Source organism: Haliotis cracherodii, unplaced genomic scaffold, assembly GCF_022045235.1.
Source record: "Haliotis cracherodii isolate W230 unplaced genomic scaffold, xgHalCrac1.p SCAF_17, whole genome shotgun sequence".
In the NCBI taxonomy this organism is placed as follows: Eukaryota; Metazoa; Mollusca; class Gastropoda; order Lepetellida; family Haliotidae; genus Haliotis; species Haliotis cracherodii.
This window is the reverse complement of record NW_027266272.1, coordinates 22,638,128-22,660,782: the sequence shown is the minus strand read 5'-3', so window position 1 is coordinate 22,660,782 and position 22,655 is coordinate 22,638,128. Positions and strand designations below refer to the sequence as shown.

At 39.3% G+C, this 22,655-nt stretch overlaps 1 protein-coding gene across 1 annotated transcript in view; it reads left to right on the top strand.

Moving 5' to 3' along the window:
* Nucleotides 1-982: 982 nt before the first annotated feature.
* The window catches only part of LOC139464534 (uncharacterized), a 47,593-nt gene continuing 25,920 nt past the window's right edge, over nt 983-22,655 (top strand). Inside the window, exon 1 of the mRNA XM_071246058.1 lies at nt 983-1,161. Coding sequence (XP_071102159.1) covers nt 1,121-1,161 — 41 coding nt within the window. The 5' untranslated portion in view covers nt 983-1,120. The remainder of the gene's footprint in view (nt 1,162-22,655) is intronic.

Sequence of the window (22,655 nt, the reverse complement as noted above, 5' to 3'; positions counted from 1 at the left end):
TGTGGTTGTGATGGTGTAGTGGTCGTGGTGTGGTTGTGATGGTGTAGTTGGGATGGTTTAGTGGTGGTCGTGGTGTGGTTGTGATGGTGTATTGGTGGTCGTGGTGTGGTTGTGATGGTGTAGTGGTGGTCGTGGTGTGGTTGTGATGGTGTAGTGGTCGTGGTGTGGTTGTGATGGTGTAGTTGGGATGGTGTAGTGGTGGTCGTGGTGTGGCTGTGATGGTGTAGTGGTGGTCGTGGTGTGGTTGTGATGGTGTAGTGGTGGTGGTGGTGTGGCTGTGATGGTGTATTGGTGGTCGTGGTGTGGTTGTGATGGTGTAGTGGTCGTGGTGTGGTTGTGATGGTGTAGTGGTAATGGTGTGGTTGTGATGGTGTAGTGGTCGTGGTGTGGTTGTGATGGTGTAGTGGTGGTCGTGGTGTTGTTGTGATGGTGTAGTGGTGGTCGTGGTGTGGTTGTGATGGTGTAGTGGTCGTGATGTGGTTGTGATAGTGTAGTGGTGGTGGTGAGGTTGTGATGGTGTAGTGGTGGTCGTGGTGTGGTTATGATGGTGTAGTGGTCGTTGTGTGGTTGTGATGTAATGGTGGTGGTGTGGTTGTGATGGTGTAGTGGTGGTCGTGGTGTGGTTGTGATGGTGTAGTGGTGGTGGTGTGGTTGTGATGTATTGATGGTGGTGTGGTTGTAATGGTGTAGTGGTCGTGGTGTGGTTGTGATGGTGTAGTGGTGGTGGTGTGGATGCGATGGTGTAGTTGTAGTGGTGGTGGTGTGGTTGTGGTTATGGTGGTGGTCTGTAGGTGTAGTGGCTGCTTGGTGGTGAATTAATGATTATTGATTTGTCCTTCTAAGAAGTATTTATTTCTATGTAGTGATTACACCGAGCCTGAAACTGGCTCGCCTGTCCTATGGTTTAGAACAACACAGATATGTTTTGTCACATTATCGTCTGCAGCAAATCATCACGTGACGTCTCAGGCGCAAACAACAACGGCCATGTACCCGGACGTTGTAACACAAGTTGAGCGAGCAGACCTCGAGAAAGCGACACAGCGACAAGGACCTTTCAACAATTGGGACAGTTTTGTGGAGGGCTTTGTTTCAAGATCATCATAACACTGCGCTGGTTATGGACAAATCTCAGTCGTACCTCCACAAGTTAACACCCAGGTACGTAGATGTACAAGTCTCGTGCAACACGTTTTTTTAAATATACCCAGGAAGGTTGTTATTTGAGTTCACAAGGTCTCGACTATCAAAATACCATGGTGGTTGATTTGAAGAGAAGCAGGATTCACCTGACACCGACTGATGTAATATATTAACACCCATTCGCTCATTCAATAACTCTTTGGGTGTGACGACAAATAACTTTCTGTTGTGTATATTTAAAAAAAATAATTATCATAATGATTTTCTTAAATTCAAACACATATTTGATGAAGCCGATATATTTCATACAACAAGATTGCAAGTATGTCGCTGTATATGGGCATTTCAGAAAAAAGAATCAATGTAAATATTAAGAAGAGTGAATCAGTGGTTGGGTTGTGGAGTGAGTGGGCGGGCGATCGAGTGAGTGAATTTCACGTCGCAAATATTCCAGCTATATGAAGACAGACTAATCGAATCTTGACCGGGAAGACAGTTGACAGTAAACTGGATACACGTTGGTTGGTTGGACTTATTTTACTATGCCCTCATTACGATGGCGCAAGGTGAAAACTAGAGCATGCTGGAACATTTTGTTCAGTTTTTAAATCCTATTTTTTGAATATTATAATAATTGCTTTTAAAAGTAACGTGGGTAATTTTTATGTCATAAATGACAGTAAATGTTGATTCAAATAATTGAGCTACTGTCGAAATTTTAGTAAGAACTTTTAAAATTTATTTTGAATTATAAGATATGTTAAATAAAGTTAAGTAATTAATATTTGGTATATTTTACTGGATTATCAGAGTTTGGCAGCATTCGGACAATTCGACCCTTGATCATTTACATGATTATTTTCACCAACACCCACTGCCAAAATGTAGGGATCTTGCAAATTTTGTTGTTGTGTATATTGATCTGTACAAAGAACAATAGTAAAATCTGCCGAGATGATGTCACTGGGCACTCTAGATGATATTGGCGATGCAATCTGTGTATTTGGTGGTGATTTAATTCCCAGGACAGGTAGAAAATGTGATTGCGTAGATGGTATTCTCGAGTACCTTGAGGGTCATGCAATGGATTTTTGGATTTCCTTCTGGTCAAGTTTTATTTACTGTGTTATTCTGCATTTGTAACGGTTGACCACTTTGGTTTGATCAATGTAAGTACATGAACCGCCTCCGTGGTCTAGTGGTCGAGCGTCCGCCCGGAGAGCGGAAGGTCAAAGGGTCGGTCCCCTGCCGCGTCAAAAAGACATTAAAAGATGGTACTTTTTGTTACCAAGTCTGGCGCACCACAAGGAATGGTCGGCTCGGAGTAAACTGTGTTTGTGTGAAGTGTTCATGTTAAACGGCTGCATGTTACTCTCAGTGAGTTAGCACAATAAATCGGCATCAGTCTGGACTAGTACAAGCAGCAACACACGCATGCACGCACATGCGCGTCGCTACATAAGTGCGATAATCTGGGACGCGACGTTAAACTCCATTTCACCTCACCTCATGTTCATGCGTGGCAGTGATTCGGGTACATTGAGTGATTGAGTTGGGTTTAACGCCGCTTTTAACATCATTCCAGTTATATCACGGCGTGTCAGCTTAATGTGGGAGGAAAGCCCGAAGTGATGCAGGTCTCAGACGTTTACCACTTCGGTGAAACCCACGAGCACGGGTATGGTGCTGACAAATCTAGAAACATAATCGGGGCGAACCGGGATTCGAACCCACAATCATAGGTTTCTGGAGTGTCCAGGGGACGCATCTCTGCACAGCGAATCGCGGCGCCTTAGACGACTGGGCCACCCGTGCCCCCCGATTCGGGTACAGGGGATTTTACTTTCATCAGTAGTACATGAGCAAGAGTAATTGATTTTGTGATTAGTACTAGTGATGTTTGAACAATGCAAATATTTTTACAAAATTTCACATGTGTGAAGAAATTACACCAGGTAAAGAAAAAGCACTTCTTTACTTGAATAGCGAGTTGTTAAAAATAGCATCAAGAGTTTTGGACAACCCTGAAAAACATGAATAAAAACAGAAATGAAACTGATATAGATAGTTTGAATATTTGAAGAAAATGTATTCAGGTGTACTGAATATAAAGGGGAGATATATCGCTAGCTATCCTTGACTTGAAAACAATAACGTTCAGAACACAGCCTTGTCGCACGCCAGAATTGCAAATAGAAATCACTGAGGAAATACCATTGTTCCGAATACAAGATTTTAATCTTGATAGACATCACATTTTTTTCCCCATTTTGTTATTCACCCAGTGAGAACAAAATAAAAGATATAATTTACATGCATACTCATTCAAATCTTTTGGGGATTTTCCATGTTTACCTCAAGCTCAAAAGTAGTTATGCCTGTGTAATTATTCACATCATGTATAGGAGTAATTAAACCAAGTTCTTTTGGAAAATATGACGTTTAGAGAAATGAATCGAATAAAGCCTCCAACTAAGGATGTAGAGTGTGCTTTGGAATTTGGTATGCATTTGTTGGCTATTTCATGTATTGTGTTGAATGTGTCGTTGTTTGTGTTTTGGTTGTTTGTTATATTTATGTTTTTGTAGAGTTTTGTAAACAGATGCCAGACTGTGTTTTTTGAAGTTATAATTTGGTTGGGAGCATTTTTTCTTGGTGGTTTGCTCAACATCAGTCCGCAAGGTATTGATGGGGCTGGTTAGATTGATTAGACACTGATTTGCTGCCGCCGCTCGAGGATAATCGATGATGTGATGTCAATGATCAGGAACAGGAATTAATATAGTAGCGCCATACCTTTATATGTAGACCTTCAGAATCAGACAGACTGACAGACAGATTTGTTCAGTATAAAGGCCAGAGGCCCACCATACAGTCATTTCATATAATTTGGGGTCGCATGCTTATTTTGGTTTACATTTTGTGGATACTTAAGAACACAGTTGTTCAAGTTATTTGACAGGTTCAACTTTTCTTCATTGATGTACGTTATAAAGGTACAGGCTAACATTATACAATACTTCATTCTTTGTAGATGTCAATAGATTTAAAAGATGATAGGTAGGTTGAAAATTATCATTTAGATGTGGTAGATGGTTGGTGAGATAAATTTCTCTTAATTCCTTCAGCATGTTAACATACCATGAAATTCAAATACAATCTATAACTGACTATTATTTTTACAAAATGGTCAATGTTTCTGTACATATTCAATATTTGTGTATCTACCAGCTTCTACAGCTAACACAACGTTACTACATCTACGTTTTGCCAAAATATTTGATGAAAGGTGCAATTCAACATTTAAAAGTGACTCATAATGTACATTGATTCTTATAAATGCCTTGGACTATGGTTAAATGTGAACCTAGACATGAAGAAGACTGTTAGAGAATTATATAAATCTGCGAGTCACACCCTCTCATCTTTAATTACGAAATCTAATGTAGCTTGAGGCATATCATATCCTGTTTTTAAGAAACTGTATGAAAACCTTGTTATGGATCGGGGATTTGGGGTATAAATACTTATAAAGAAATACATCCTTTGCAGAAGAAAGCTTGCAATATTTCCTTGACGTCATTACACAAGACCAAATAGCGTCCATTCCAATTTGGAATGAACGTTGGAATGCTTTGGAAAGATCGATCATTCCAAACTTTCCAAAGCTTGGAAAGATCGATCTTTCCAAAAAATCCAAAATTGGAATGGAAACATTTCCAAACATATTTCCAACATTGGAAATGTTTGGAATGACTTGGAATGGTTTGGAATGGTTTGGAATTGTTTGGAAATATGGTTAGAAGGAACAGGTTAAAATATGTTTTATCAGTAATTTGAACAATAAAAAGACTATGAATTAGGGGCTTTAGGGGTTGCTTATATAGTAATTTTGAAATTTTGAGATTTGGAAAGAATGCCAAGAGTGGGTGGGGGACGAACTAAGGGAGCTGTGTGTGTTGGGTGGTTGTTAGATAAGGTAGTTTTGGTTTTATGATTTTATTTGGGGTTTAAATGCGACTAATTAGTCCTGTTTTAATTAGGTATAAACCTAAGGCTTTGAATTTTTCTAATTTATTTTGTGGATTTAGGATTGATTCTAGTGTAATTCCGGTTTTAAGATTTAGGGTGGTCTGTAGTGTTGTTCGGTGTGTTTGGTAGCGTGTGCAGTGAATGAGTACGTGTTCTGGTGTTTCTTGTTGTTTGCAATGTGGGCAGTTTCCTGTTGTGTGTAGATTAGCTATTTTACGGTGATTATTTAGTTTGGTGTGGCCTGTTTGTAGTTTAGTAATTATCCTGTCGATTTTTTTGGATGGGTTTAGTATTTTTGGTTTATTTAGGTTTTTTTTTAGTACTTTCCTGATTTGGCTATTTAAGTTTTGGTATATATTTTGCCATTTTTTGTTGATTTTTTGTTTAGTGAGATTTTTGATTTCTGATTTTTAGCTGGGTAAGTTTAAGCTTATTTCTGGGAGTTAAAGGGATAATTTTGCTGTTTCATCTGCCTTTTCATTTCCAAAGATACCTACGTGGGCGGGGGTCCAAATGAACTCGATTTGTTTATCTGCCCTAGTTAAGTTGTTTGAGCTATTGAGTATTTGATTTATTAGTTTGGGGTGGTTTTTAGTGTTTTTATTTTTTAGGTTTATTTAGGTGGTTATTTAGGTTCGTGTGTCCTGTTTGGAGTTTTGTAATTAATCTGTCAATTTGTTTAGAGGGGTGTAGGATTTTAGGTTTGGCTAGTGGTTTTCTGAGCACTTTTTTGATTTGGCTATTTGAGTTTTGATATTGATTGCGCCATTTTTTGGTTATTTTTTGTTTGTTTACACTTTTAATTTCTGATTTTGAGATCGGTAGGTTTAGGCTTATTTCTGGTATTTTAAGAGATAATTTAGCTGCTTTATCGGCGCTTTCGTTGCCGTAAATTCCTACGTGGGCGGGGATCCACAAGAAGGTTATTTGTTTGCCTGCTTTTGTTAGGTCGTTGGAGCTTTTAAGTATTTGGTTTATTAATTTAGGTCGTTTTGGGGTATTTTAGTTTTGGAGGGCTTGTAGTCCACTAAGGGAGTCGGTGAGAATTAGGAGTTTATTGTTGTTTTTAGATTGTTGGTTATGCAGGGCTGAGGCCATGCCCATAAGTTCGGCCGTGAATATAGATTTGTTGTTAGGGGGACGGTAAGATTGTGTGGATATAACTGGTTGTGTGGTATGGACTCCGAAACCTGTGTGGTTGGAGATCGGGTCTGAAGATCCGTCAGTGTATATGTGACACCAATTTGGCCAATTTTCGTGTATGTATGCAAGTGTGGTGGTTTTAGCTATGTTTGGGTCGGTTTGTTTATTTATTTGGTTAGCTAGCGTTGTATCTATTTTGGGTATTTTGAGTTTAGGGGTGAAGATATTAGATTTTTTTCAGTTTTGTTTAAGATTTTGAGTTTGGTGTTCATTGAGGTAGTTAGTTATTCTTTGGGATATTGGGGTGAGTAAGGGGTGTTTGCGAGCTAGAATTTGGTTTCTTGGGCTAATGTTTTGGTTAATTATGAGACAACTAATAGGTCTCAAGATTAAGTATTCGGCTGGATGGCAGCTGCCATTTAATTACAAAACAGACAGTCGTCTAGACGGCTCACATGTAAGTGCGCCGACATGTGCCTAAGATCATAAAATGGACAATCTTTGGTAACATCTAATTTATTGTTGTCTCACGCCAGAGCTGTGAATAATTCTGTTCATTGAACAATTGGAATTCAGGAAGTTATCAATAATTGTTTTACTTAACATAAGATAAGATAAGTTGTTTACAACATAATAGTATGATATCAGGACGTACTACAGTCAAAACCATATATTTTAAAATCAATTTAATGACAGACTATGATTTCATGGTTTAATGACGGGAGATCAGACGAACCGTGAATCAGGGGCACGCGACGTAATTACACCTAAAGGTGGTAGAACCAGGGTATTGTCTCTTGGACTGGCTAATTGACCGTCCGTATAATTGGTAAATATATTTGTTTTGACACCCGTGTTTCATGCGCATCCCGGCTCATAAGCAGAATACAGTGATCAGCTGAGCGTGAACAACATGGATGCCGCCTTTCGGCCGTACCGAACAGTCAAGCTGCGATCTCGGAACTGAATCCAACTGCAAGCGGAGACAAGATTACTTCCCTTACCCAAACATGATCGTTGCTCAGAAATGTTCAAATCTATCTTCAGTAAATCATGAAATTAATGCGAGCTTGACATTTATGCGAAAAATGCTATCGTCAGTCCCTCTGATTATTTTAATATGTTTCATTTCATCATGATAAAAAAGTTAGTCACTTATAAGGTTACCACGTTGAAAATGGAAACGATCGTTAACAAAAACAACAAAATGTATTCTCTCATCACTCAGCCTAACAGTGATATAACTGCAAATTAAACAATCAAGTACGCTAAAGTATTACACATGGTGGGTGGAGGACCAGGGGCACTTTGAGTTTGACAGGTGTCATCAACTGGTCAAGTAACATCACGGTTTGTATATTCACGTTGATTGGACAGTCTAGACTGGCGCCAACTAATCATGACGGCGTCTTCAGAACAGAACAGGTTACAGGCCGGCAAAGCCACATTTCGAAAATAGATAGCCCAAATTGATGTGGCTCTCGCGGCAATGGTTATGGTTGCGTGATTGTATAATGTGGCTCTCGCGGTTATGCAGTCAAAACATGCTTTGTGATTCTAACAGGTTACCGTATATAACAAAACAAGTCTTGTTTTCTCATTTTCTATTCAACAAGGATAACATATTCATCAAAACTTTACATTGATGAATATGAATAGCATATGAATATCATAATGCAGATGAAGGAGGTCGCCCACGTGGTCAGCAAATCCCATCTCACTCAGGTGTGGGTTCAGGAGCTGGATCTTGAGGGACGCAATACGTGCATCGATTGCCTTGTACTTCTTTCTTCGTGAAGGTTCTGATCACTGGTGTGAGAGTCTCAGGACTGCAACCTCTTTGAGTGTTGTAAGTGGGGCAAACTCTAGACCTCCTCTACTAGCAAAATCGCATAGGTACTGAAACATGTTGACATAACTTTTGTTCGATTGGACAACAAACAGTAAACTAATGGAAACATATGGCCAAACACCTCAGCATGTAAACAATAAATCTGATCAAACAACTTGGGACAGGCATAAGATGTACCATCACAAAATACAATGTCTGCAGTACACATATGTTCAATGTTCTTGTCTGTAGTGAAGATGATGATGTCGTCACTAACACGGTGTAGGAACTGGTCGCCTCCCTCAGTCTGGGAGTACCGCGCTTAGTGATTTAAATGTGGGACACTCATATAAAGGTATCGGTAATCGGATTAATTAATTACCCACTAGAATAGGCGAAATGCACTCAGCTGAAAATGTGGCTTTACCGGCAATAGCCATTTCTGAAATGTGGCTCTCCCGGCTAGACACCGAACAGAACTTTATTTCTCCCAGGTTTAGGCTTACGTGGATAACGGAAAATTTTGTTTAAGTGATAGCACATTTGTAATTCAATCTAATATACTTTCCTTGTTGATTATATGGCTGTGGTCGTAGATCCGGATGTATCTAAATATGCTCATTATATATACAGGGTTTATTGTTATACTATTAGGATTAATAGATACAATTGAGTATTTATACTCTTGATCATAAAGTTAGTCACTACTTTCACACTTTGATTTGTATGATTTGGGTTATGATTAAATTGACAAAATAAGAAATCATTCCGTGTATAACATGGGGTGATAAACTTCTTTGGCAATAGACGTAGCATATAATTGTCCACATGAACAGTCTACTCTGTTCCAGATATGTTTATTCATTTTGTCAGCATTTAAATCGTTGCATTCCTGGCTCAATGATTCATTTGACGAAATCTTGTTCCCTGTTTTGAATTACCGTCAGATAGTTCCAGAACAATTATAAAATTTTCAGCCCTATGTGTTGCGCATAATTCCAAGATAATTAGAAGTTCATATTCTTGTACGAACATTTATCAAAGTTCATTTATACCTAGTACTATTATGTACATATGTATATTAGTTCAAATTATAATAATGAGGGCCCTCTATATTCTCGAAACGGTCTTTGTTCTACGACAACCGTAAGTCGGTATGGGAAAACAAAATATTTGTTTAATTGATCAAAGTTCAAAGTCAATGTCATATGATTATAGACAAGGAAGATAAGAAATTAAATATAAAGAGTAGCCACTTTAAATGACAGAATTTCTTTTAGTTAAATTTGCTCATGATTTGGTCTTTTCGTGGTACATAGTGCCAAAAAACTCTTAATTATTTACTTTCATGTCATTACTAATCTCACATAAGGTCAAAAGTTGTACAACTTTTAACAGATATGATTATGACATGTTGTATCCAAACATTTCCAAACAAATCCAAACATTTCCAAACAAATCCAAACAAATCCAAGCTTGGAAATATGACCTTTCCAAATATTGGAATGGTCATATTTCCAATTGGAATGGTGGTATTTCCAAGTTTTGGATTTTTTGGAATGGATGATATTTTGTCCAGTGTTAAGCGCTCTTCTAATGTAGCTTTGAACGGAGAATGGGTTTTAAATCACTAGTTGTGAAACAATATATACACGTTCTCAGACTCCATTTAAAGCTTAGTGATAATACTGATATCCGTTACGGTATGAACAATATGATATTTAATATGTCAAAAAATGATAAAAAATCGTTGAGAAATAGAATTGTAAAACTTGCCTGTGACAATAACATTAATGACATTTTAACCTCATTTTATATTCTCATTATTGGTGAAATTGAAAGATGGAGCAGAATTGTGGGATGACAAAAAAAATGACAATAAGACGCAAAATGTTGTTGAATCGTATGTTTTAACTGTAAAATATAGGGACCACCGTCGAATTTTAGCTTTGTTTGGATGTGGATCTTTACCCCTTACCATTAAAACTGGACGTTTGAACGAACCACCAAGCAATCTTCTAGATAGAATTTGCTCACAGTGTTTTAAACAGTTTAATAAGAGAATTATTGAAGGTGAATTACAGTTTTTGATATCATGTCCTTTTTATGAAGATTTAACACACATACTTTTTAAATAATGTATGTTAAATTACTACCTTTACAAATCTTACTGATTTAAACAAAGTGAGTGAGTGAGTTGGGTTTAACACCGCTTTTAACAGTTTTTCAGTTATATCGCGGCGTGTCAGCTTAATGTGGGAGGAAAGCCCGAAGTGATGCATGTCTCAGACGTTTGCCACTTCGGTGAAACCCACGAGCACGGGTATGGTGCTGACAAACCTAGAAACATAATCGTGGGCGAACCGGGATTCGAACCCACAATCATAGGTTTCTGGTGTGCCCAAGGGACGCAACTCTGCACAGCGAATCGCGGCGCCTTAGACGACTGGGCCACTCGTGCGCCCCCCCCCCCCCCTCCTCCCACAAAATTAGCAAGAACACTTTATAAAATGTATAAACGAAAACGATTACATGAACATTCGCTAGTGAGTGAGTGAGTGAGTGAATATTTACAGTCGGTAATATCGACCATATCGTGACTAAATGAAATTATACAGTAATAATACATATATTTAGATCATAAAACCTGTCGACAAAGGATAGTAAAACAATTAGATATTCATAGATCTATACTTTAAGACTAGAATGAAAGATATCACGAAAAATAACAATATATTATGAAAACAGGCTTGGGATCGCCAGCAGCCGCCACTCTGGGGAAATTGGTTTTGAACCTTTACAGGTGCGGGCTGAGAAGAAGGCATCTCCAAGTGTTGCAGGGCCCTGGCCGCGTTGTTTCATTTGAAGGCTGTGATGATGGTGTTGCTTTTATTACATCATCTGGAGATGTTTGAGCTGATCTATCCACTAGCATCTGCTGATCACTAACCCAAGAGATGGTTGTTTGGCATCCTGTAGATGTTGTGGCAACTTTGACAATAGGAGTGGAAGTGGGTATTTGGGGATTGAGACTGAACTATTGTTTCAGCATCATGAAAAGAGACATTGTTAGAGTGTTTTATTTTGAGTATTTTTGACTTAAGGACAAAGTCTTGACAAAGTTTGGATGAGGCCAAGTGGCCCCCATCGCAATTTGCTCATTTAATGGCATCTGTGCACTCGGTACTCTCATGTGAGCCACTTCAGCGGACAAAAGCTGTACTGAGGGTGCAGGTTTTGGCACCGTGTCCAAAATTTGACATTTGTAACATCGGAGTGGGTTTGGTACATAAACCTCCACTCGATACCTGATATTAAAATACGAAGCGATGACAGATTGAATTTGAATTTTGGAAAGTGAAAACGTAAAGCGATATATGTTTGTCTTGATACTATTATGAATTTGCTTTCCTGTGAAACGTTTGACAGCTGTATCACCTGTGTTTTCAATTCTGTAACAATCTCATCTTCACTCATGTCAGACAGACAACGGGCTCTGTCTCTTACGATGCCTCGACATGAGTTCGGCGTTCACTGTGCTGAGACAGCAACCTCCACATTTGCGAATTGATGAGCTAGCATCTCTGTGTTTTCTTTTTTAAGAGTGTTTTATAGACATAATGAAAGGAAGTTGTTCTGCACTCCTGCTCCCCAGCATCGAGTGTCAACAAGTACGGTGTTTATCTGCTCTGGATGTCCAAAATACAAAACACCAGGGCTACAGGTGTGTTATACTCCAACACATATAACACGAATAGATATATTTGTCTTCCAAATTTACCCCCGGGCTGGTTCGGCCAATAACAATAATTTAGAGACATTACCAGATTGACCCATAAGCCACCGGCTCGAAGCAATATATTACATCAATATTAAGTGTTTTCAAAAACCAAGACCAAGCAATACACCGTGCTCTCTCTCTCTCTTTAAAACCCGGTTCACCCTGGTTATTTTTCTAGGTTTGTCAGCACCATTGCTGTGTTCGTGGGTTTCACCGAAGTGGTAAACGTCTGAGACCTGCATCTGCATCTGTCCTCAATATCACAGAGTCTTAACAACTGTTGCTAGACTAACCGACCTGAACAAATCCTGTATAAGCTGTCTGACATATGGGACGTCTGGCAAAAATAATGTTTAGTATTTTAGCACAAGTCAAGGCTATTTGAATATATCAACACATTCGTGACCAACTCGTGTTATTCCGGGACTCGTGCAATAGTGACCCGTGCCTCTCTCGTGGCCATTTTTGCGACTGTGTTCCGTCTAAGCGCAAACGGGCATTGCTAAATGAATTCACGTATATTTTCCCCAGATATCAAATATATTCCAAGATGCAATTGGAAACACATGGGGACGTAGAGTATTATACAGTATGATTGAACACATTTAACTGTATCTTGGGTATTTTTTAAAAAGCAAGACACATGCAAAATCAAACATTATTCGTGGGTGATTCTTTGACTGAAGTACTTAAAGTCATACACGTATTCTGATTGGCGAATGTATATCAACAGTTTTTTCAAATGAATTTAGCTTCCAGATAATGTATAAGCTGAACAAAGCATTCTAGTGATAGCTGACATAACAGGGACTTCCTCGTGCAATGGTGCGTGTGCAATGGAGCGTGTGCAATGGGGTGTGTGCAATGGAGCTTGTGCAATGGAGCGTGTACAGTGGAGCGTGTACAGTGGAGCGTGTACAGTGGAGCGTGTGCAGTGGAGCGTGTGCAATGGTGCGTGTGCAATAGAACGTGTGGAATGGAGCGTGTGCAGTGGAGCGTGTGCAATGGAGCGTGTGCAATGGAACTTGTGGAATGGAGCGTGTGCAGTGGAGTGTGTGCAATGGAGCGTGTGCAATGGAACGTGTGGAATGGAGCGTGTGCAATGGAGCGTGTGCAGTGGAGCGTGTGCAATGGAACGTGTGCAATGGAGCGTGTGCAATGGAGCGTGTGCAGTGGAGCGTGTGCAATGGAGCGTGAGCAGTGGAGCGTGTGCAATGGAGCGTGTGCAGTGGAGCGTGTGCAATGGTGCGTGTGCAATGGTGCGTGTTCAATGGGGCGTGTGCAATGGAGCGTGTGCAATGGAGCGTGTGCAGTGGTGCGTGTGCAATGGAGCGTGTGCAGTGGTGCGTGTGCAATGGGGCGTGTGCAATGGGGCGTATGCATGGGGACGTAGAGTATTATACAGTATGATTGAACACATTTAACTGTATCTTGGGTATTTTTTAAAAAGCACGACATATGCAAAATCAAACATTATTCCTGGGTGATTCTTTGACTGAAGTACTTGAAGTCATACATGTATTCTGATTGGCTTGTAGTATTTTCGCACATGACAGTTATCGATAGGGGGACGAGTCTTCTTGCAGGTTACGGAAAGGGGCGAGTGGTGACGAATGTATATCAACAGTTTTTTTCAAATGAATTTAGCTTCCAGATAATGTATAAGCTGAACAAAGCATTCTAGTGATAGCCTACATAACAGGGACTTCCTCGTGCAATGGTGCGTGTGCAATGGAGCGTGTGCAATGGAGCGTGTGCAGTGGAGCGTGTGCAATGGAACGTGTGCAATGGAGCGTGTGCAATGGAACGTGTGCAATGGAGTGTGTGCAATGGTGCGTGTGCAATGGAGCGTGTGCAATGGAGCGTGTGCAATGGTGCGTGTGCAGTGGAGCGTGTGCAATGGAGCGTGTGCAATGGAGCGTGTGCAATGGGGCGTGTGCAGTGGAGCGTATGCAATGGAGCGTGTGCAGTGGAGCGTGTGCAATGGAGCGTGTGCAATGGAGCGTGTGCAGTGGAGCGTGTGCAATGGAGCGTGTGCAGTGGAGCGTGTGCAATGGTGCGTGTGCAATGGAGCATGTGCAATGGTGCGTGTGCAATGGAGCGTGTGCAATGGAGCGTGTGCAATGGGGCGTGTGCAATGGAGCGTGTGCAATGGACCGTGTGCAATGGAGCGTGTGCAATGGAGCGTGTGCAATGGAGCGTGTGCAATGGGGCGTGTGCAATGGAGCGTGTGCAATGGAACGTGTGCAATGGAGCGTGTGCAATGGAGCGTGTGCTGTCGAAAGTGTGCAAGAAGTTTTCGTGGGGAATCGTCCCAAAGAAATCCGCCCTCCCAGAGTAGAGCTTCCTCTTCTTCGGTAATGATTTCAGCCGACTGTCTCGACGAAGCTCCGAGTCCTGCTGCTGATCGCTCTTTCATTACGGCATCCAAGGCATTCCTGGAGTCACGGAGCGCTGGATCATTAAAGATGTTGACAAAGAATCCGTTAGACTTTAACACAGACTGGAAAGCAGCGAATAATCCATATATGGTATTGGACGGATAATCTGTGCCATCTTGCTTTCTTGTTTCGAAAGCAAAATACTTAAGCGCAATGTTCAATTTTTGGGGACTCTTCAAAACATTCTTTCGGAACCAACAGATTTTCGGCAAAGGGTCTTTCAGCACGCTCTTCTTGCCATCTGGCAAATACAGTCAGGGCCCATTCATTTTTATACTGCGTTTGTTTTGGGGATTCTACATTTCATTTTATCACCCAATTCTTTTTCACTTAAGGGATTTCGGAAACGATAGAATTTACCCGTTTTAGAACCTACATCAGCGTCCTCTTGGGAATAGGTAGATTGGGTTAGAAAGATGTCCTCGTCGCTCATCGTGTTCACGGTAAAAGTGTGTGGTTACTGTGGGAATGCGCACGTTTAAAAAGAAGCTGGTCTCGTGACATGACAAGTGTAAAACATCTCCCAAGTATCGGCAATCTGCACGTGCAGTACGTGATAATCCGGTCAGCTAGGATATGTTTGGTCACGTCCTAGTCACGTGACATGACAATTGTAAAAACCTCCCCCAAGTACAAGCAATCTGCACGTGCAGTGCGTGATAATCGGCACATGCATGATCTGATCAACTTTCTATAACTTACGTCAGTACAGCGAATCAATACGTAGTTTTCATACACTCGAATTTTTCAGGACAATATAAAGCAAATTTTGGCATTTTATTGCAAAAAAAACCCAGGTTTCTAAGCTAGATAAAACACTCCTCCTCGGTTATGCTTGGGGATGTAAAACACTCGGCGATCTTGTTAATTACAAGTTGCCATTTTGTAAACTGTTTTTGAAAAGATGAAAGAAATGATGGTGCAGAAAAAAGACTAGCAATTAACACTATAACCGTAATGCAATCGTGTTACTCAATACAATCCACAAAGAACAATATATAGGGCACTTTTTTACTTTTTATTCCATATTTTATATCAATAATTCATTTATGGGTACCAAAGAATTATATCACAAATTTGATTTTATTATACCCTGAAATGTCGATTTTTAGATATCAACAGAATTTATCAAATAATGTACTTTATCATCTAAAAAATCGAATAAGGTATGATATCTCGGTTACTGTGGTCCAAATTTATCAACTTATTCATCTACTGTTGCAAATTTGACTGATTTATTTACACAGTATCAAATATAATTGAACTACTGAAGCAGTCAAGCACCTGTATAAGAAATGTAAAAGAAGCCATGTTACATGTTGTCTGAAGATTATTTCGTGGCAATATAACTAAAAAAAATGCTGATGTGATGTGACATTTAAACTTACTCACAGACAATATATTTTTCGCGAGAGTGTAGCACAATTCTATTGAAGTTTTCTTTACAATTTGATAAACTATAATAATATGAATATTAAAATTCATCATCACTTATCAAGTTTACTAAAAGCTCATCAGTTGGAAGATGTCACAGATAAACAAGGATTCTAAGTTTCATCGTCTTTGACACAGATGTTTATCCCTACTGTGCCAACACCCTGCAGAGGATTACCAGTTACCGTGAGTGAGTGAGTATGGTTTTACGCCGCGTATAGTCGTTACTGTTACACAAGCACAGAAGTCATGCCAAAAACGTTCACGGAAGTTAGTAAACTCAATTTTACAAGTATCCATCACAATCTATGAAAGCTAACATATGAATAAGCGTAGTTAACTGATATTGATATAATTAAGGCACTTGCAGTGACCAATTAATAAGTGAAATAGTGACTTCCTTCCATCAACGTGAAAGGATTACCCACAGAGAAAGAAAAGATTAAAATCCTACAGAAGAAGAAGAATAAGAATTTTATATATTTTTGTCTCACCAATGGTCACAAAATACATTACACCACAAGATAAAACATGGCCACCCATTCAGGGGTATGAGAGACATTTAACATATAAACAAATTATAAATTGAATCAACTATTTATATCATATAAGTATTGGGTCATACGAGCAACCTGCACTTACAATATCAAATATTACCCACGATCTATATATAACCTGCAATACAATGCTTAAAGACGACCCGCAGTGTAATATTCAGACACAGACCGCTGGAAACAGTGCTGTGTACAAGTAATAAATTAATATTATATTATTATGATATATTTACATCCATACGTCGTCGAAACATCAGGGACACTGTTGCAGCTAGGCAATGTTGTATCTCCTCGTTTTGCATAAGGTAAACAAACTGATTATGTTTGGCTAAACTGGGAAAATTATTGTCGGTGGCGTGAGCATCCATCAGTAAGTTACAACGGATATCTGATTATAGTCTGCAGTTCATTAGGAAATGAAATTCGTCTTCTACGATATTTTGATTACAATAGTTACATGTTCTTTCCTCTAGAGGAACTGGTGGTCGACTAAATCTTCCTAATTCAATTTGAAGAGTTAGAGTGTCACATCTCAATTTAGCGAGGTTACTTCTATGTTGTCTGCTTCTGATTAATTTAACGTATGGTTTTTACAGGGATTAAGTTTAAATTTCCTATAGGTACGAAAGGAGAAATTATGTAACATTGGTGTGAAAGGGAAAATGTTTCTAGCACTTCAATCTTTATATGATAATGTGAAATGCAGTGTACGTATAAATGGTATGCTTACACCCTGGTTTAATGTTAAGCGTGGTTTAAAACAAGGATGTTTACTTTCGCCAGTTCTATTTAACTTTTATATTAATGATTTGCTTGACAAGCTAAATAAAACTGGTATTGGTATTTGATTGTACACTTTAGAAATGTAAGTGTTCCAAGAATAACAGCCTTTTTTAATATTGGTAACTCTGTTTTAGACATTGTTGATTGTTATAATTATTTAGGCCTACTGCTCACGGAACATCTTGACTACAATGCTATGGCAAAAGCAGCAGCTAAATCGGCTAACAGAGCATTAGGTCTTCTTAAATGTAAATATAAGGCAATTGGAGGTATGCAATCCACTACTTATTCAAAATTGTATGATACGATAGTTTGGCCAGTCTTGAGTTATGGGGCATCTATCTGGGGTCATAGTGACATTTCTTCTGTAAATGCTGTTCACCATCGTGCTTTGAGATTTTTCTTAGGGTTGGGTAAATACGCTCCAAATGTTGCTGTTAATGGAGATATGGGATGGATTCCTCCGATAGTTAGACTTTGGATGTGTATTGTTAGACAGTATTGTCGTTTTACTAAAATGTCCCTTAGATTAAATAAGTATGTTTTTATGTGGTCTGAGCGTTTTGCTAGTGGACGTGTGAAAAACTGGAATTTTCGTGTGAGGGCAAAGCTGAATGAATGGGGTCTGAATATTTCTGAGAATGTTAGCGTGAAAAGTGTAGTTGTACGTGTGCAAGATATTTGCATGGGAAAGTATATGTCTGATTTGAATGAACGGTCATGCATGCCTGGCGGAAGAAAGGGTAGCAACAAATTACGTACGTATAGAATGTTTAAAGATGGGTATGGATGTGAAAGTTATGTAAGTATGTATATGCCTCGTTCTTACCGCTCTGCCTTCTCCAAATTTAGATCAGGTACTGCTCCTCTGAAGTTGGCAACAGGCAGATATACGAATATGAATGTGAATGAAAGAGTGTTTTCAGTGTAAGGAAAGTATTGAAGATGAATGTCATGTATTACTTGATTGCCCTGTGTACGATGCTTTGCGTGAAAGTTTATACGAAAAGGTGAGTTTTAGCTATCCCAACTTTCTAGAGTTATGCAATACGGATAAACTTACTGTACTTTTTAAATATTATGTATATATTACAGCCAAAACCTGCTTTTTAATTCTCCAACGAAGAAAAAATATTTTATATGGCTAGTTACGGGTAGTATATTTTCATACCCCTTTTACACCAATATGTTTAACATGTACATACTGTGATACATTTTAAGTCTCTCGTAACCCTTAACGGGTGGCTCACTTTTATGTCCTTTTATATGTATTTATGTAATTATTTCTGCGAGGTGAGACTCAAATAAACAATCTGTCTGTCTGTCTACGAAACTTATTACCGTTGGCTAGTCCCCGGTCATTCCACAGGTCGTTAAACCACGTAACAGAGTCCATATGGATTAAATGTTCTTTAATGGTCTTAAAATCTTGATTCTATCTTCGTGGAAAAAGTACTCATTGTCACCTTTGGTATCCCCAGCAAATGTAAAAATCACAAACCCTTACGAGATTCTGTCTACATGGTCACACGCGGTGATTATGAAGATCTCAAATTCGATCAACAGTCGGACAAAATGTCTGTTCATATTCATTTCCAATATCCTCTTAGAATTAGTGATAAAAATGTTAAGTCCCACACTAAACACTCTCCTAATAATTCGTACAAAATACCAAACAGAAAGTTGAGCGTGGGCAAATGGGACATATACCTACGTGAAATAATAAGACATAAGTAATGGTGAATGCTCCATCATGATTGTAATGTCTAAAGCATAAATTTGGCGAACGAAAAACGTTATATTTGCAATCATCTGGAATGACTCATGTGGGCAAAACTTAAACCGAATATCTCCGCAATCCACAAACAATCACTTCATTAATGGCGAAAATTTACCAACCCGCGACAATCGTGTCAACTCGGGGGTTCTCCGAACAATAAACTCGCTTCTGAATTCATAACTGTTCTACTGTCGGGTAGCCACAATGGTTAGACTTGACTCTCGTGGAACTGTACAGGCCACGGAAGCCAAGCAAACGAACACAAAATAGGATGGTCCGACCTTGTTTTTATGTCTGGTGAAAAAACAGGTTAATGGGTTACTGGCCGCGTTACTTCCTGGTTCATTGTCAAGCGTGGCGTAAAACAGGGCTGGTTGCTCTCTCCCTTGCTTTTTATCTTGTTCAAAAATGAGTTATCATATACTCTCAACAGTCTTAATATTGGTGTAACTTAAGACAATTTTAATATTGCAGCATTAGCATATGAGGATGATTTAGCGTTGCTAGCTGAGCATAAAGTTGATCCCAGTTTACTGTTAGATGTTTTACATACTTGGTGTTGCTCAAATAAGATAGAGATCAATTATGAAAAGTCTAAAATTGTCCATTTTAGAAACCCGTTTGTCATACAGACGAAGCATGTTTTTAATGTCGGAAATATGATTTTAGATATTGCTGCTAAGTATGATTATCTTGGTCTACCACTTAGATTTTACTGCAATGGCACGTGCAGCAGCGAAGTCTGCTAATAGGGCTTTGGGACTGATGATTTCCAAAGTTAAGACAATAGGCGGTATGCATTTCCAGACCTATTCCAAATTGTACGATTGCATGGTGTGGTAAGTTCTTGACTACTCTGGGGTAATTATGACGTGTCAGCAATACATGCTGTACACCATAGATCCAGTAGATTTTATTTGAAACTCGGCAAATACGCCCCTAACTTCGCTATAAGTGGGGACATGGGATGGATACCGCCTGTTGTCAGACAGTGGAAAAGTGTAGCCATACAATAGTGTAGCCTTAAAAATATGCTTAGTAGGTAGTACAAACATGTGTTTGACTGGGCGGAGATACCTCGGGTAGCCAGCACCTTTTGTTCTGGGTTAAAATTTACCCAACCATTACTGACAAGTGTACAATAGGGGGATTATGAGGATTAAAAATGGATTTAAAGAATAGAACAGAAAAGAGTTAATTCTCAAAAACACACAATAGTGGTATAGAGAACACATGACGAAGTATAATACAATTGTATAACGAATGTAGCACAATACAAGCAATTTGGAGTTGAGATATAATATGCATTATATAAACATACTTTATACAATATATAAATTCATATTTGCATACACTATATACATCATATTTGCATACATTCATAGAATTATAAAAAGCACCCGGCCATATGGCCTATGAGACACTCTAATCTAAAATATCAACAATAAGTTCAGAATGTACAAATGACAAACAGTCCTTACATTCAATATATAATTAAAACATGAATTATACCAAAACCTGTATGAGAACAATCATACAGATCTATCAACAACATAGATTTACGCACAAACATGCATTCAGTCGAACGCATACACACACATACATGCATACACACACATACATACACGCACACACACACACAACATACACACAGGCCATACATACATACATACATACATACATACATACATACATACATACATACATACATACATACATACATACATACTTACATACATACATACATACATACATACATACGTACGCACGTGGATTTAGGACACCTGTTAAACGCAACAGGTTGTATAGATACAATTTCTGTTTGTACACAGGTGGAACAATGGTGTATGAATGAATATGTTACCCGTTGGAGTGATATGTTAAGAAAGGAAGAGGGGCGAAATGGGCTTAATAAATTGAGAATGTACCGATGTTACAAACAAGTAAATAGGACAGAATACATTGTTTCAAATAAGAAACTATAGATCGGCTCTAGCCAAGTTTAGGTGTGGCTTGGCTATTATTCGAGTGGAAACCGGTCGGTACGAAGGTGTACCTGTCCATAATTGAAAATGTTTTCACTGTTATGACAGCGTAGAAGACGATGTGCATGTTTTGTTTCACTGCGTATAATATGGCGATATGAGGGCAACTCGTTTTAATGAATGTATTGCTAAATCTTATATTTTTTTAGATATACCCGATATCGACAGATTTTGTGTGACAATTTTCAGTGATGCCAGAGTGTATTTTAAACTTGCCAAAGTCTGCTTTTTAATTCTTAGTCGTAGAAAGCATCTTTCATATGGATAACGTAGCATTTATGTATGAATTTTATGATAATTTGTCTCTCATAATTCTATTGAATGGCTCTGTGCATTCTATCAATGTCTATTTGCACAAATCTGTTTAATGTATGTACAGAAGTGAGACACTGATAAACTATTGTCTGTCTGTCTGTCCGTCTGTCTGTTATAGGCAGGGTACACGCGTATACACCGAGTGACCCACGCGTGCTCAATGGGTGCTCAACCGTGTGCAACCCGTTGAGCACCCGTGTCACATGTGTGTTACACGCCTTCTCAAGGCGTGTTAGGGGAATGAACTTCTGGGCAGTAGTGTATGCTCTGCGTCTTCCTAGCTTCCGGGATCGGGTGGTCAGGCTCGCTGACTTGGTTGATGCATGTCATCGATCCCAATTGGATGGATCGATGATCATGATGTCAATCACTGGATTGTCTGGTTCAGACTTGATTATTTACAAACCACCGTCATATTGCTGGGATATGGCTGAGTGCGGCGTCAAACAACAAACAAACAAGATGCTGGTGTTATTGGCTTGTAACTGGTAATTGTATTCTACGTGGTTATTATTATTATTTATAGAATGGAGCAATGTTTATAATTGGGCGATTCTCAGGTTATAATATATTGACAACTCTAGGTTTTGTTCAAGACAATCATATATAAATGGTTAAAACCTCGAACACTGGAAACGCCCTCGGCATTTTCTTTTTACATTTTGAACCTACCCGTGAACATCCGGGGTAGAATACGTCTTCAGCAACACATGCTTGCCGAAAAGGCGACAATGCTTGTCGTAAGAGACGGGTGGTCGGGCTCACTAACTTGGTTGATGCAAGTCATTGTATCCCAATTGCGTAGATCGATGTTCATGATATCAATCTCTGGATTGTCTGGTCCATACTCGATCATTTACAGACCGCCGTCATATAGATGGAATATTGCAGAGTGCGGCGTTAAACAACAAACAAACAAAGTATTTTCAACCCAAACCTGTCCTTATCCTTTATCTACCAGGTGAGGTGAGGTGAGATGGGGTGTAACGTGTAACAGCGGTACCTCGTCAATGACAACGAATACGTGTGTGCGTGTGTGTGTGTATGTGTGTGTGTGTGTGTGTGTGTGTGTGTGTGAGAGAGAGAGAGAGAGAGAGAGAGAGAGAGAGAGAGAGAGAGAGAGAGAGAGAGAGAGAGAGAGATGGTATTTATTCAGGCTTTACCATCGGAGATATAGACGCCGACATGGGTACAATGTGTGAAGCCCATTTCTGGTGTCCCCCGGCGTGATATTGCTGGACTATTGCTAAAAGCGGCGTAAAACCATACTCACTCACTCACTCACTCACTCAAACCATCCGCTTTTACCCGCGTTTCACGACAATCGGCTGAACCGGTTACAGATTGGAGACAATCGGTTGAACCGGTTACAG